This window comes from Ictalurus furcatus, chromosome 13 (genome assembly GCF_023375685.1).
Source record: "Ictalurus furcatus strain D&B chromosome 13, Billie_1.0, whole genome shotgun sequence".
Classification (NCBI taxonomy): domain Eukaryota; kingdom Metazoa; phylum Chordata; class Actinopteri; order Siluriformes; family Ictaluridae; genus Ictalurus; species Ictalurus furcatus.
Genome location: NC_071267.1, coordinates 10,128,839 through 10,144,648, shown reverse-complemented (window position 1 = coordinate 10,144,648; position 15,810 = coordinate 10,128,839). Strand labels below are relative to the sequence as shown.

Sequence of the window (15,810 nt, the reverse complement as noted above, 5' to 3'; positions counted from 1 at the left end):
GCACACACAATCGCACACTACGGACAAATTTGGAAATGACAATCAGCCTACAGCACATGTCTTTGGACTACGGGAGGAAATCGGAGTACTTGGGGAAACCCAGAAGCACGGGGAGAACAAGCAGACTCCGCACACACAGGATGGGGCAGGAATCAAACCCCCAACTCCGGAGGGGTAAGGCAAACAAGCTAACAACTAAGCCACTGTGCCCCCCTTCCAAAAAATGCTAATTACATGCTCATTACAGAAAACTTCACCATAATCAACTATTACACAGATTATTTAAATCGGTTTATGTGGAATATCCACTGTACATCCACATCGTCCCTGTGTAAGTTGTTACTATAGAAACAATCATTAAAATGAGCAAATTAATCACACCTTCTGACCAAACAGAATTGAGAATTCAGTAGCACTATGATATAATAAAAAAGTTTCACATGGGTAATTTTGACCCAAAATAAACATGCCTTAAACATGTCTTAAAGTCTTAAACATGCTTTGACTGTACACTTATTAGTCACTGTGTAACTACCTGCTTGTACAGACATATGGTTTGACATTTGCACACTATAACTGCTCGTGTGTGTATGTATGTGAGAGTGCGTGTATATGTGGGACATGTACTTGGCCTCCTCTAGTTCATCGCTGTGCTGGATAGACTCGGCCTCGTGGCGGCTCCTCCAGTGTGTGACATCGCTATTGAGCTTGGAGACGAGGCGCTGCAGCTCCAGTTTGCTCTCCTGTTCCTCCTCCAGCTGCTCCTTCAACGACTCACTCTCCTGTCGCACTGCTGCCAAACTGCTGCTCAGTGTCGCTTTACTCTGTCCACACACACACACACACACACACACACACACACACACACACGCATTTCTGCATACAATAACCAAACGTGTGTGTGTGTGTGTGTGTTTATTGTGCTTTTGCTACAGTACATTATCCAATAACCTATTTGTGTTTTACAGTAATAGATTTCACATACTGATTTATACGTTATACATTTTCTTCAGTCAAACAAATCAATATTATAAATTTAACAGAATACAAAATTTTATCATTACTCGAAATTAGTTGCATGACAATTAACGCCCAGCCATAATGTTATAATCCTGACAGCCTATTTAATATTATTTTCCACACGTGTATGTGCATAATGCTACAGAAAGAAATCATGAAAAAACTGCAAAAATATATTGTATTTTGATAGAAGATTACAGATTAATGAACTGTGCACAGTATAACCAGAAATATTTTTCACCAAAAGACATGTCTTTAAACATGTGCACGTGTGAACTCGTTACATCAAAGCTATTTGTAATATAAAAAATGGGATATATTCATATATTCAAATGAGATAATATCCCAGTTCCCAACTAAGTAAAAGAACACACCTTGACCTCTTCATCACACTGTTTTTTGAGCTCCTCGAGCTGTGCCATGAGCAGGCTTTTAGAGCGGCTCGTCTGGCTGAATTTTGTCTCCGTCTCCTCCATCTGCCTGCTTAGCTCATTATTGTCAGCTACAGTACAGGAATGAACAAAAAGATCCTGTTATTGACTTACGTTGGAAGAAAATATTTGTTTTTAAAAAACATATTTGTTGTTAGATGCAGCATAAGATCACTGTATGTTCATTTTCATGGATAAAATTTTATTGGGAAAAAAAACGAACTTTTGTAACACATATACTCTTGCTAATCTTTTAGTTTAGTCTAGTTAGTCTAGATCTAGTTTTTTAACCAACTGCACAGTGGGGGAAATTTTTTTCAGTAAATATATTTCCAATGAGGCTATTCACATGAAATTTTCACCAGACATCAGTATTAACTCAAGAAATCCAGAAATATAAAGAATTCACAACATTAAAGTCCATAAATAAAGTTATATGTAATAAAGTGGAATAACACAGGAAAAAAGTATTGAACATGCTAAGAAAAAGCAGTTCTCCAAGGCAAGGTAAGGCAAGGAACCAGCTGAAATCCGTAAGTAATTATACCTCCTATCTGTGCAAATTAATATTAGCTGGGTTAGTAAATTGATGGTGTATAAAAAGGCTTTTCCTTACCAAGGTGTCACACAAGAAACATCTCATTATGGGTAAAAGCAAAGAGCTCTCCCAAGAAAAGTTGCAAAACATATTGATGGAATCGGTTACAGACATATTTAAAAACTTCTGAATCCTCCAGTAAGCACCACTGGGGCCATTATCCGCACGTGGAAGCAACATCACTCCATCATCAACGGGCCACGCACAGGAGCTCCTCGCAAGATTTCTGACCAGGGAGTCAGGAGAATAGTCAGAAGAGTAGCCCAAGAGCCAAGGACCACTCGGAAAGAGCTCCAGAAACACTTGGAGGCAGCAGGTGCCATCGTCACAGAGAAAACAATAGGTAATGCACTCCACTGCTCACGCTCACCCCGCAAGACTCCATTACTAAAGATAAGTCACGTCGAAGTTTGTTTAAAGTTTGCTACAACACATTTCGACAAGCCTATGAAATACTGGGAGAGTGTAATCTGGTCAGACGAGAGCAAAATTTAACTTTTTGGCTGTCATACTACACACCATGTTTGGAGAAGAAATGGCACTGCACATCACCCTGAAAACACTATACCAACAGTGAAGTTTGGAGGGGGAAGCATCATGGTGTGGGGCTGTTCTTCATCGCATGGTACTGTCAGACTTCATATAATTAAAGGAACGATGAATGGAGCCCTTTACCGGAAGATTCTTGAGAAGAATCTGCTGCCATCCACCAGGATGATGAAGGTGAGACGTGGCTAGACCTTCCAGCAGGACAATGATCCAAAGCATACAGCAAAGGAAACTCTCAGTTGGCTTCAGACGAAAAAATTCAAGGTGTTAGATTGGCCCAGTCAATCACCTGACTTGAATCCAATTGAACAAGATTTAAAGACAATATGTTTAGAACAATGGGCCAAAATCACACCTGAATACTGCGGCCAATTAATTTCTTCATACAGGAAGCGTCTTGTAGCTGTCATTACAAACAAAGGCTTCTCCACTAAGTATTAAATACTTTAGTGTGTTCAATACTTTTTTCCTGTGTCATTCCTCTTTATTACTCATAACTTTATTTATGGACTTTAATGTTGTGAATTCTTTATATTTTCGGATGTCTTGAGTTAATACTGATGTCTGTTGAAAATTTCATGTGAATAGCCTTAATAGAAATATATTTAATGAAAATAATGTTTATGCGTTCAATACTTATTTCCCCCACTGTTTGTGTTTTGCCCTACATTATATCTCCTACCTATCAGTCTGTTCTTGGCCACAGTGACTTCATTGAGAGCTTTCTGCAGGTCTTCATTCCTCGAGTTGGCTTCATACAGCAAGTCCTCCAGTTTCTTCAGCTGCGTGTCAGTGGACACCTGGTATTACACATGATCATAAAGCTCAATGTTAGCTTTGATCAGAACACATGGAATTCCCTCACACTGCCTTGCCGGGGTTGCCTGAGCTGCTCATGGCACACTGAGTTAATGAGAGGCCGAAGCTGAGATCATACAGAGAACCCTGCTAACCGCCATCACCACACTGACCTCTACAGCACATCTGTCATAGAGAACAGCTCACAGTGTAGTAGTATTATGCTACAAAACATGAAGAGACATGAGTGATTTTAAGACAAAAAGTTTGTTATAGACTTTGAATTGTTATGGAGAGAGATCTTAGGTGGTAGAAAAGAACTATGTCCCTAGGAGCTAGATTTTTTTGGGGGGGTTTTGTGATTAAATAATTATTTGCAAATTATTCATATAATATAAACCATCCATGACTTGAATTTTACATTACTCATTCACAACACAAACAGGCAAAAGACAAGAACATAACAAATTGGGAAAAACAAGAAAGTATATAGTATAAACAGGGTGGATTATTTAGGGCATGTGTGAATGAGATAATTAAGTTATTATGGGACAATGCAATCTCTAACCTCGCACATAATGTAAATGGTTTAATTTTATATAACATTGCAGTTATAACTTTACTAAGCATTGATTAATTCTATACATTGTTATAGAATAACAGACTTTTTCATGACATTTATAATTGTGGATTAATCCAATTGTGTAAAGTAACTTTTTAACAGCAGTTAAACCGGCAAAAAGTGTTTTTGAGATCAGGTTAAAAGAACGGTTATTATTTAATAAACACAGACCGGGGTTTCTTTAGGTGTTCAAATTAAATCGGATGCTAGTGTTAATAATATATAGTATCCTTGAAACATTGTTGACCGTGATGTCTATTCTTGCTATTATGGACATGATGTTCATAAGAATGAATTTTTAGAATAAATGTTAATGTAAACCGCACATTTTTTCCAGAGGTGTCCAGAAATGTCACAAATTTTTGACTAATTGACAGTAAACATCGCTTGAAGCATATGCAGTCATCAAAAAGGTGAATAATAATGTTAATAAAATAAAATAGGTTTCATGTCATTTTTGGTGCATGGTGCAAATGAAAAATTTGATTTGTAAAATGTAGATTTTAATAATGTTCTATCACTAATTGCTGTTGGTATTATTAATGTTAGAATAGGGCTTTGAGCATCTTTTTTACGCATTTTTTGACATGCAGACCTCCCACCCCACTTCCTTATAGTGTATCATGCTGACCAGAGCTACTCCTCATCCTCATGCTACCATTTCTACCATCCTACTAGCTTTAGAGCATTTGCAGCCCAGAAAAACCGTGATGCAGTATGAGATCCTTGTTTTATAGGTTTTATAGGTTTTGGGTTTCTGACCTTGGCCTTTTGCATGGTATCTAGTGAAGCTGCCAGGTCGTCCACCTCCAGCAGCAGGTTCTGTTTCTCCTTCTCCAGTTTGGCACGAGTCCTCTGCAGGCCTTCACACTGCTCGCTCAGCTCAGCCAGTGCGTCTCCGTGCCTCTTCCTCAGAGCCGCCGCCATCGTTTCAGCCTGAGCCGAGGACTCCTCCAGCTCACGCCTCAGTCTCTGTAGCTCCACCTCACGCTTCTTATTCATCTCCATCTACAGCAAATAAAGTGAGTGATAAGGACAACATGCAAGTTAGTAAGTATTGATTCAAAAAACATTTTATTGCCTCTATTATTGCATTAGCTATGAGTGCACCTGAGAGGCTGTTACACCTCCTGCCTCCTCCAGCCGGTCTGTCAGATCATCCAGTTCTCGGGTCAGGTCAGCACGCTGCTTCTCTACCTGAGAGTTCGGACATACACTCAGTGAGCAACAGTGTGTGCTTCAAAATTACTGCAAATCAGATTTATTGTCAAAATTTACAGACTTTCAGTTGTTTGCAGTGAACGAATCTAACAAAGCAATTGAAATAGTTAACACAACGAATGCTTTAAGTGGTTTCCCCAAATTCAACTGAAAATGCAACTTATAATGAATATAACTTCTCCAGTCTCAAAATTATTCAACCCCCTGAATAGAATCCCTCACAACAGCAACACAAAATATGCAAAACAGGTGTTGTCTCAAGCACACCTGATGCAACTAATCAAGGGCTTTATTAGTTGCACCAGGTGTGCTTGAGCTGGAACACATGAAATACCTGAACTGGCTAGGGGTAGAAAATATATGAAATACCTGGACGGGGCAGAAAAAGGAAGCTATCAACGCCTGCAACCAGATTTCTGAGAAGGCAGGTTGTGAAAAACCCTCAAGTGACTACAAAAGACCTGCAGCAAGACTTTGTGGCAACAGGCACTGAGGTTTCAGTGAGCACAGTAAGGTGCGTACTAAATGCAGAAGGTTTCCATGCTAGAACTCCAAGATGTACACCACTACTGACCCAAAAGTACAAGAAAAAAATATATATAAATAAGCCACAGAAGTTTAGGGAGTCTGTTCTGTTGAGCGATGAAACAAAACTGGAACTTTTTGGCATGATGGATCAGCGGTATGTCTGGAGGAAGAAGAATGAAGAAAGAACACTCTGTCCACAGTCAAGCATGGTGGTGGCTCGGTGATGCTCTGGGGCTGCTTTAAAGACTTTCAGCTGTTTTGCAATGCCAATACATAGAGGTAATCACTCAAAAAAGAATAGAAAAATAAAAAATGGTCAAACCACCTGTATTAGACCACTTGAGATGGAATGACCCTCAGATAACAGAGAATAATGGCTATTAGTTTATTGTAGCAGTCACAGGAGATTGATAGGACTGCTCGTTCCTGCTATATTTAGGAGGCAATAAACTAGAAGAATTGTGGCTGGTCTGTGACCTGCATGACCTTTTGGTTCTTAAACTGATGGTGATAAAGTGAAAACAGCTTGGGTGAGTTTCATTTGACACCCAGGAGAGGCTTCATTTTGCAAGCCTGGGCAAGATCCACGACATGGCCTTTGACCTCTAAAAGGATCACACGTTGCCCTGTCAACGGCGCTGGCAGAAGACTTTTCCAGTGCTTCAATGTGTCAACACTAGCTTCAGTTTACTCACCTGTCAATCAATCTCTCATTCATCAGCTAGAACAGATCAAGAAGAGCGTGATATACTTTAACCCAAATTAAAGAATCAGTAAGTGCATAGTGAAAGTGTTTAGCATCATAAGCCTATGTGTAGTATGTATTGGTATTGGTTTGTATTTTGTCTTGAAAATAAATTTCTCTGCAGGTTATGCACTTTAATGGCGTCGGACTCTGATGATTCTATCAGTAAAGAAAAAAAGATGAGAACAATGGAGGGACTGTATGTGTCTGATATGTGCAAGAGAGTGAGAAGGGGTCTGCGGAGGCACAGGTAGGCACACAGAGATAAAAGGTGTACATGTCTGTGCATGAATCTTCACACTCCACTCTGGCTTAGGCTCAGTGAATAGAAGAGCTGTGCTCCATTAAGAATGCCACCCAGTGTGGAGATGGAGCCCAGAGGCATGTCATCAAGCCTGTGTGGCAGACAGCATGTCAGACCTGCTTGCATCATCAAAAATATTTCTTTATCAGCTTTCTCTATACAGTACTGTGCAAAAGTGTAGGCACATGTAAGAAATGCTCTCGAAAGTAAGTAAAAACCAAACATTTTACCACAAAGTGCAGCAAAAACTGAAACATATATAAAAAAAATTATATGTAAAAGAAAAATCATCTTGATTTTGCTTTCAACTGTTTCAACTGTTTATTTCTAGAAAGAAGTAGAAAGAAAACATAATTTTAAACTTGAAATTAGTGAATATGTCTAGGCTCAGTGGCCTTACAGTATATTTGTTCTATAATAATCTCATAATGGGAAATTTTGGAAAACTTTTTATTTATTCAAGATATCATTCTATTGGAGTCTAATTTTGTACTTTCTGTACCATTTCTGGAAAATAATTGTTTAAAAAGGTTTAATCTAACATTGGCTATTTCCTACTGACACACTATTGTAAGAAGCCATAAAATAAAAACAGCTAAGAAAACTGTTTTTACACGGCACTGTAGATTAAAACCATTCTTCATCAGATTTACATAATGCCTTTTTTTGCACTAGCAGGAAAATGATCAAGAGAAGGTTTGAAATCGAATTACGAGTGGAATGAGTGGAATGTAAAGATACCTTTAAAACGGTCATAGTCTCTAAAAAAAAGATCAAAAGTTAATTGCGACTATGTTTACAGTGTAAATCTAAAAATTATAAAAAGCTTCTGAAGGGCAGTACTAAGTGAAAAAAAGTAAGCTCTTTAAACAAAGTCAAAAGTCAAAAGTTTACACCCCCTGCCTCTTAATGTATCGTGGTGCCTTCTTGAGCATCAATGAATGTTTGCACCTTTTGTAATAGTCGTGTACGAGTCCCTCAGTTGTCCTCAGTGTGAAAAGATGGATCTCAAAATCATATAGTCGCTGGTGGAAAGGAGTCAAACATGTAGAAGATGCTGGAAAAGTAAAGAATGTGCAGGACCTGGAGGATTTTTCTGAAGAACAGTGGGCAGTTTAACTGCTCAGGACAAACAAAGGACTCATGAACAATTATCACAAAACATAAAAACAGACGTTGATCATCTGGGTAACGACACACAGGATTAAGAATCAAGCGTAATGTAAACTTTTAAACTGGTTTATTTGTGTAAATTCAGTTATTATTGTGTCTTTTGGACAATATGTAAACATCTGTTATGTGTAATAGCTTATTCAGGGCAGTACTAAAAAAACAACAATTTTTATGATCCACCTTATTTATTTTTTAAATATTAACATTTTGCAGATTATGCAAATTTATGACCTCAACTGTGCATGTATATATATATCTATATATATCTATATCTATATATCTATATATATATATATATATATATATATATATATATATAATTTTAATAATAAATATGTATATAATTTGATTATGAAGCAGATAAATCATCATCATTCCTGTTGCTAAACTCCAGCATGGCTAGGGCTTGATTATCACTTAGAAAACTCTTGGGGAGATTTTGGTGTATGAGGTTGTGCTGTCCTGATTTAAAACATTTTGGCTTTATTATTCCAGGTGCAAATCCTTTGCGCGAAACCCCAGGAGTACTCTCCACCCTCTCCCTCCTCACCGGGACGCCAACACACACTCACTACCCCTAAATGGGAACACAGGCCAAACTCATGGTAGATTACCACACCTGTCCTCTGTAAGTAGCCTCAGATCTGCCAAGGATTAGGAGCTTTAGACAGCAGAGGCCATCTTTTGTCAGTTGGTTTAGAGTTAAATACTTAATACTTACTCTTGTACTTGCATGTATTTTCTTTATAAATGCCAGAACACCCTATCAGTCACTTGCAGGCCATCTGAACAAGATTTTTTAATCATTAAACAAAAACATACATTTTCTGCAGAACTTAAAAGGAGCATGCTAAAAAAAATCTCTACTATCAACAGAATATAAAGAGCTAAAGGAGACAGTTAGATGTGATATATACAGTAAATCCACAAGTATGGATTTTTTTTATTGCAGAATTAAAGCAGCTACCTTCATTCTCATGGCTCTCTCTGCCTCCAGTTCTTCCTCCAGTTCCTCAGTGCGGACCTGCAGATCGAAGAACGGAAGCAGATGAAGTCAATCTAGTCAGACGCCGATGTTTGATTTCACACCATCAAAAAAGACCATCAATCAGTGCCATGAGTCAATGTAATCTGACACACTCTGTTCTAATGTGTGCACGTACTCCATCTGCTTCAGCTTATTCACGTTTAGAATAAAGGTCTGGAAGGAAACTGCTCTCTGTTCCCAGCATAAATGTTTAGTCTATCAGCATTGCCAATGCAATTGCAGTGTATTGTCCTTTAAAGTGTACTGAATGGGGTTGCCATATAAAGAGCAGTATTGCGGTAAAGTACTCTTTTAGTCCTGCTTTTAGTCCTGCATACCGGTGGCTTTAAACACAGGGTGCAATTTAGTGCAGGAATTTGTTTGCCCACTGTTTTGATCTGTAGAACGCCTTAAAGTCAGGACCTGCTTCTTACAGGTCGTCGTATTATATTAGTAATGTATTTCTATTAATTCTGCTGTGTGATGATGATGAAAAACTTAATGATTAAAAAAATGTCACGTTTAAAACTATCATTGCCTTCTTTTATTCTAAGGGGGAAAAACTTCAGGTTTTATGTCCATGTTAATTGTGTCTAGTTTTAAGGTACAGTAGCTAATCAGTGCAATCATACAGTGCGCAACCACAAAGAAACCCAGACAACATGAGACCTGCTGCAATTTTTGTGAAAATATCACACAAGTCCCAGAATCATACAATCATTTGATCAGCACTGGATTTTCGCCCCTATGCACCATTTTATCTAGCAACTCTTTGTCAAAAGTTTAGCTTCACATCCTGTTCCTGAACTCAATGCTGAAACAGTTCAATGTGGGAGGTATTATCAGGTGTAAAACCTGCCCCATGATTAAAACTGATGTGAGTAAGCGTATAAATTATTAGCTTTCTTTGTCTCGTGGTACACAATCTCCTTTTTCTATCTATAGAGGAAGTATCTCTGACAAGCTATATAGCTGGAGTATGTCTCATAACATATATACTGATAAACAGTCAGCAACCAGCATGCATGGGCATGCCTATATACACACACACGTATTCATACAGAATGTACATGTGCAGATCAAACTAAAAACCTAAAATCAAAGCATCCAAACATTCAAGCATGAATCACTTATAACAGTACAACTCAAAAGGCAGATTAGATTGAATTCCCAATCCCTGGAAGATTACGCAAAGACACACTATTAATGTGCATGATCTAACACAGAGATTGAGCAAATTCACACAAAATTAACTCAACAGTTAAAAAGCACATGGATAGAATGGGCAGAAACTCACATGCCAGCGCAGAACATCAGCAGAGAGCACAGCCATGGCCAAGCAGCAGTCAAACCAAATCAGACTAGCACATACAAATGCGGACACACACAGACACACACACACACACACACACACACACAGGGGCTTGATTCACTAAGCTGAAAGAAAACTCCACACCCCCTTTAGACTCCTTAGCAAAACTGTTGCTTCTTGCTGAGCACAAACTGCTGGTCTGAAGAACTTCTGCACAGATTTCATCCACGTAATTTCCAACTAGTAAGTTGGAAATTCTGCTCTGATGGTATAAACCCTGTTATTAATCAATTGTCTCAATCGGCATAATTATACTTCCTTATAGATTCTTATGGTTAACCTTCATCATAGGCTATAAATTGATAGCATGTGTGTCCACGGGACATTCAAGAGTGCAGGCAATTGTATGCGCCACACTGAGCTGGGAAAGAAGTCTTACAAGAAGCTTACAAACAGTTTTGGCAGAGTGGCCAAACTCTGATCTGAACCTGTTGACGCAGTGTACATTTTACCCTGGATGCCTTCTTTGTACTCAGGAGTACATTTCTGCATGTGTTGCACAGAACCAGGACTCTTGCTCATCTAACTGGCTGATGACAGGCTTTTTCTTCAAGTCCACATGAGAGGAAATTGGACAGGGATTAATATTTTCCAACACATTTTTGAACAAAGACGTCAATATCTCAAATGGCATCCTAGATACTGAAATTCAAGCTGTAAACATTGTGTGTTGAAAAATAAACCGAGTTTTAAAAAGAACGCCAGTGGACGTTTAATGTACAGCCCACAAAAAGGCTCCACCTGAACGGGTCTGATTGGTTGATCCACTAAAATAATATGGTGGTGGGGCTTCTGTCAAACCAGCTTAGCTTTTGTGCCTTCTAGGTCCACCTAAGCTGTGATTAATGGAGAGTTGTCTATAAAGCCTGCATTGTGTAAAATAGATAATGCCCTGGCGTTAAGTGAAAACACGTCTACCCTCGCTGACACACGGATCCCGTTTCAACTGTACATGCACAAAGAGCCTCTATGTTCAGGGTTTGGAAAAAAGCTCCTTGATCAGAGAGGTATTGTACTGCACACATTGTCACTTTCTGGATCTCTGTCTTTATCTGGTCCTTTGGTGCAGTTCAGACATAAGGACAGGTGGTAAAACCCAATATGAAATAATCTGAGAAATGACCTGAAATAAGTAATCATATATATATATATATATATATATATATATATATATATATATATATATATATATATATATATATATATAGATTATACTTAAGTGAATGTACAAATAATAGGTCAAAATCTTACTCTGTTAAAAGTGGAAGTATGTAGTTAAAAATCTACTGAAGCGTTTAAGCTTCTAAATGTACTCAAGAATAAAAAAAAGCAAAAAGTCAGAGTTTTTCAATCATGACGTTAAGTTAATGTCATGTTTTCAAGTGAAAGGTAACTTTTATTTCTTACCTAAAAATGATTTTTGTTTAAAAGCAAGTAAACATTTTCGCCTGAAAATATCATACAGTCCCTGTAAGCTTGCTGCTCATATGCATGACTAATGCTACATAGTTTGCTAATGAATTACTCAGAAGTAAAAATGTCCTGGAAATAACCAATAATGACCATTAGCTATAATTTTACTTGTTGTCTAGCCATTTATGTTAGTTACTGGAATCAATGCTAGTCACACCTAGCATTAGCAAAGAAAATGGGCTAACTTAAAAACAGCCTGTAATTGTAAGCAAATTAGCTAAACTTGCCTCGATATAGTTTTCTAATTAGATAGTGTTAAGGGTGCTTCTAGGGAGGCAAAAGAAATGCATTATTTTAAATGAGTGTCAGCTTACTCCAGCATATTGAAATATTTTACTGAAGTAGGGCCAGGGGCACTCATCCTCAAGTTCTACACTACAGTGAAGTGGCTTATCTATATTCAGATGCATGCAGATATCTATAGAATTAACTACATTGTGTAGAATGAGATGGCTACAGCAGATGATAAATGGACATTGGACATTGGATTCTTGATAGTTTTTCTACATTAATGAAATTGATTTTATGTTAAACTAAAATGATTTGATGTTAAACTCAGCACATTCAGTTGATATGTAGCGTAATCATTGGTTGGATGAGAAGAAGAGACCTTTGTCATTTGTAATGAGTACTCTGAAGGTCCAAATAACAATGTAAGGAGTAAAAAGTAGCACAAATTAGTAACGTGAAAATACTTCAAAATAATACTTAAGTATAGCAATGTAAAACAGCGACTCATGTATTTTCCACCCCCTCCTAATCTACTTTATTTGAACAACTTCATTACTTTGTAAGGTTTTAGCTATGGCATCCATAAATTCAGTATATTTACACTGATGGTGACATCATACCTCAACAAATAGCACCTAAATCTGTGATCAGTGTTCATTTGTTTTTAAGCAACATCCTATGACAATATCAAAATCGAAAAGAAACCATGGACCTGCTCCATTATAGAACACTGCAAAGACAGAGGAGGTGTCAAATTCATGCAAAGCATGGAACACAGAATGAGTACCAGAAGTTATACTAAGAGACAAAATGACACCTTCAGTTAAAAATGCCGAACATTTGTCTATTTTTCATACAACAGTGTCTTAAGTACTCTATATCACAATACAAATTATTTTACTCATAATGAGAATTGGAAAAAGAAATAGACTGCCTCATAGATCCAGGGATCCCGGTGTGCTATGACTAAGTGTGTGAATGTGTATGTGCATGGTGCCATGTAATGGACTGGCATCCCATCCAGGGTGTGTTCCCACCTCACTGACAGTGTTCCTGTGATGCACCATGACTGTCACTGGGATTTGGAAATGCCAATCAGCCTACAATGCATGTCTTTGAACGTGGAGGAGGAAACCAGGGGGAGGAAACTGGAGTATGTGGAGGAAGCCCCCTAAGCATGTGGAGAACATGCAAACTCCACACACACAGGGTGGAGGTCGGGATTCGAATTCCCAACCCCGAGGTACAAGGCAAGCACGCTAACCACTAAGCCACCATTCTCCCCATTCAGAAACATATATATATATATATATATATATGTTTTGGGTTTTTTTTTTTTTGGCTGGTTTTTTAAAAAGGCAAAATACTGAACATCAATATAATTTATCCAATTGTACAATCAAGCAAATTTACTATTTTTTTCCAGCAACTTGTTTAAAGTGTGTGGGGTTTTTATTGCCCAATATGTATTGAACTTCCTTTTTGAGCCAAGAATTTCCCTTCAGTGTTTCCCTACCTTTTATATCGTTCAAACATAATTTACCTTCTGAAAATCTTTGACCTGCCTATTTTCCAAAGACCCTACCATACTGTAACTATTTTCATTTGTTAAGGGGCATTTTTTAAAGGGGGATTTACATCAGAGAGATCATTATCAGGACAAACTGCACGTTCTTAGGGATGTTTTCACCATCTCAAAGCACAGGAGGGGAGCGTCGAGAGGCACAAGCTCACAAATCAGAGTTCGGGACCTTAGGAGCGCTGAAAGACAGGAATGCTCCTTCTCCCCCACATGCCTCACCTGCAACTCCTTATTCTTCTTCTGGAGCCCTGCACTCAGTGCCTCCTCGGCCTCCAGCCGGCTGCTGGTGTCACTAATCTCTACATCTCTCCTGACAGGACACAGAGGAGGGGAAGGAGAATGAGAGAGGAGAGAGAGAGGTATGTGACATAGCTAAATTAGCAGACAGATGTAATATGGTTTTGTGAAACATCATCATATATCACAGTTGAAGGGTTATTAAAACATCAAGTCAAATGTCATCCACTGACACAAGGGAAAAATCTCAAGTCTGGGTTATCCTACAAAGAATGGAGGTTCTTTTTTTTGTTCTGGGGATTATCTTTGGGTCTGCTATGGTAAGTGCATACTAACAAGCCTGAACAGCTCAGAGGGCCTGAAGGCCTTTAACTCATCAAAGCTGAGATAACGGCACTCCAAGCAGATATCATGTTATAGCAGCCACAAGGCATCCAACATCTGTTTTTCCACAGAACTGAGACATCGACATCTACCATCTGTTTATGCGCAAAGATCTCCTTTCGACTTCACTTTAGGAAACTCCAATGGCTTTTGAAAGGCGTTCAGCTTCCTGAATTAGATCCTTTGTAAGTTAAAACCATTAGACAAATGATTACTGAAGCGATTTGTCTCTAGTGGATACATTGTGCTGAAAAGTTCAAAAAGGAGCTTCTAAATAACTCACTTTTTGATGAGCTCCTCCAGGTTGGCCCTCATCCTGCCCAGCTCGCTGAGGTTTTCCATGGTGTTCTTACTGTCTCCCTCTAACTTCCTCCTGCTCCTTTCCAGCTCAGTGCGCTGCTTCCTCTCCTGTTCCAGCTGGTACTCCAACTGACACACATCACAAAGTTATACATCACACAGAGAGCAGTTTTAACCAGATCTAACTCTATAAACTCCCAGAAAACTCATTGACTGGTCTAGATTATTAGTGCATTGTAGTTACTGAATAATTCATATAAGTTAATCATTGATTTTAGTTGAAAAATCTGCTTTAGGATTAAAGAATTATTTGCAATCAGCACAAGATGATGCTCTGTATATCACATCCTAACAACACACTTAACAACAGAAGTAACACATATATTCTGATTAGGGATAAGTGGATAGGGTCTCGTAAATGTTGTGGTACTCACCTCCTCGACGTGTACCTGTAACTTTGCTTTCTCTTTAGTCAAGAGGTTCACCTTCTCCTCCTCAAACTGTAGGTCCTCAATGGCTTTCTGGGAAAGTAAAACACATTTTGGGGTCTGCGCAGCATATGAGGCACTAAAACATTAACTGTGACTCTCATCTGACTTGCTGCCATCTTTGATCCACAGCTGGGATGTGTTCGTTACCTCAACCGTGGAGTCTGTCGGAGGAAGTTTGCAGCTCGATAGCTTAATCAAATCCAATCCTTCAACACAAATTCCAAGTAGATTCAAAACATCTGACCAAGAAATAAACACTAAATTGCATCCTGGATATCATTTTCATTTGACTCAATTACCCATCTCTCTGGCTGAACAGTAAAGGCTCTTTACATGCACGCTCACTGGGGTGAGAAAATAACCCCAATGCCACAGATCCTAAATTACAGACAGTGATAACCTGGCACATGGAGCTGCTACTGTTCACAATCTGGCGTTTTACTGTACAATACACTCAATTCTTCAACGAAGATAATTACTGTAGGGGGATTCTGAGATATAGTAAGTGATTACAGGACTAAAGACAGATTGTTCATGACTATATTTTGTTCATGACGGTTTCTCTATTCTATAACATTTTCTTGTTTTTCAGCAAATAGCTGTCATAGCATATTTATAATAATGATAAACACAAGCTTAGAATATTCTCTGGACCTTAAGGCTCCTTGTCACCCTATGGTTTTTAATTCATGACAAAATGTTTTTTTGTTTTTTTTTGTACTCC

At 38.4% G+C, this 15,810-nt stretch overlaps 1 protein-coding gene across 3 annotated transcripts in view; it reads right to left on the bottom strand.

Moving 5' to 3' along the window:
• LOC128617425 (myosin-16) overlaps window positions 1-15,810 on the bottom strand; it is a 53,085-nt gene that overhangs the window by 17,719 nt on the left and 19,556 nt on the right. For all 3 annotated transcript variants that reach the window (XM_053640543.1, XM_053640546.1, XM_053640545.1), the window contains exons 4-12: window positions 15,030-15,116; window positions 14,579-14,724; window positions 13,894-13,984; window positions 8,957-9,013; window positions 5,129-5,215; window positions 4,781-5,026; window positions 3,281-3,398; window positions 1,395-1,522; window positions 628-824 (exon numbers count right to left, since the gene is read on the bottom strand). In XM_053640543.1, the coding sequence (XP_053496518.1) occupies window positions 628-824; window positions 1,395-1,522; window positions 3,281-3,398; window positions 4,781-5,026; window positions 5,129-5,215; window positions 8,957-9,013; window positions 13,894-13,984; window positions 14,579-14,724; window positions 15,030-15,116 (1,157 nt within the window). The remainder of the gene's footprint in view (window positions 1-627; window positions 825-1,394; window positions 1,523-3,280; window positions 3,399-4,780; window positions 5,027-5,128; window positions 5,216-8,956; window positions 9,014-13,893; window positions 13,985-14,578; window positions 14,725-15,029; window positions 15,117-15,810) is intronic.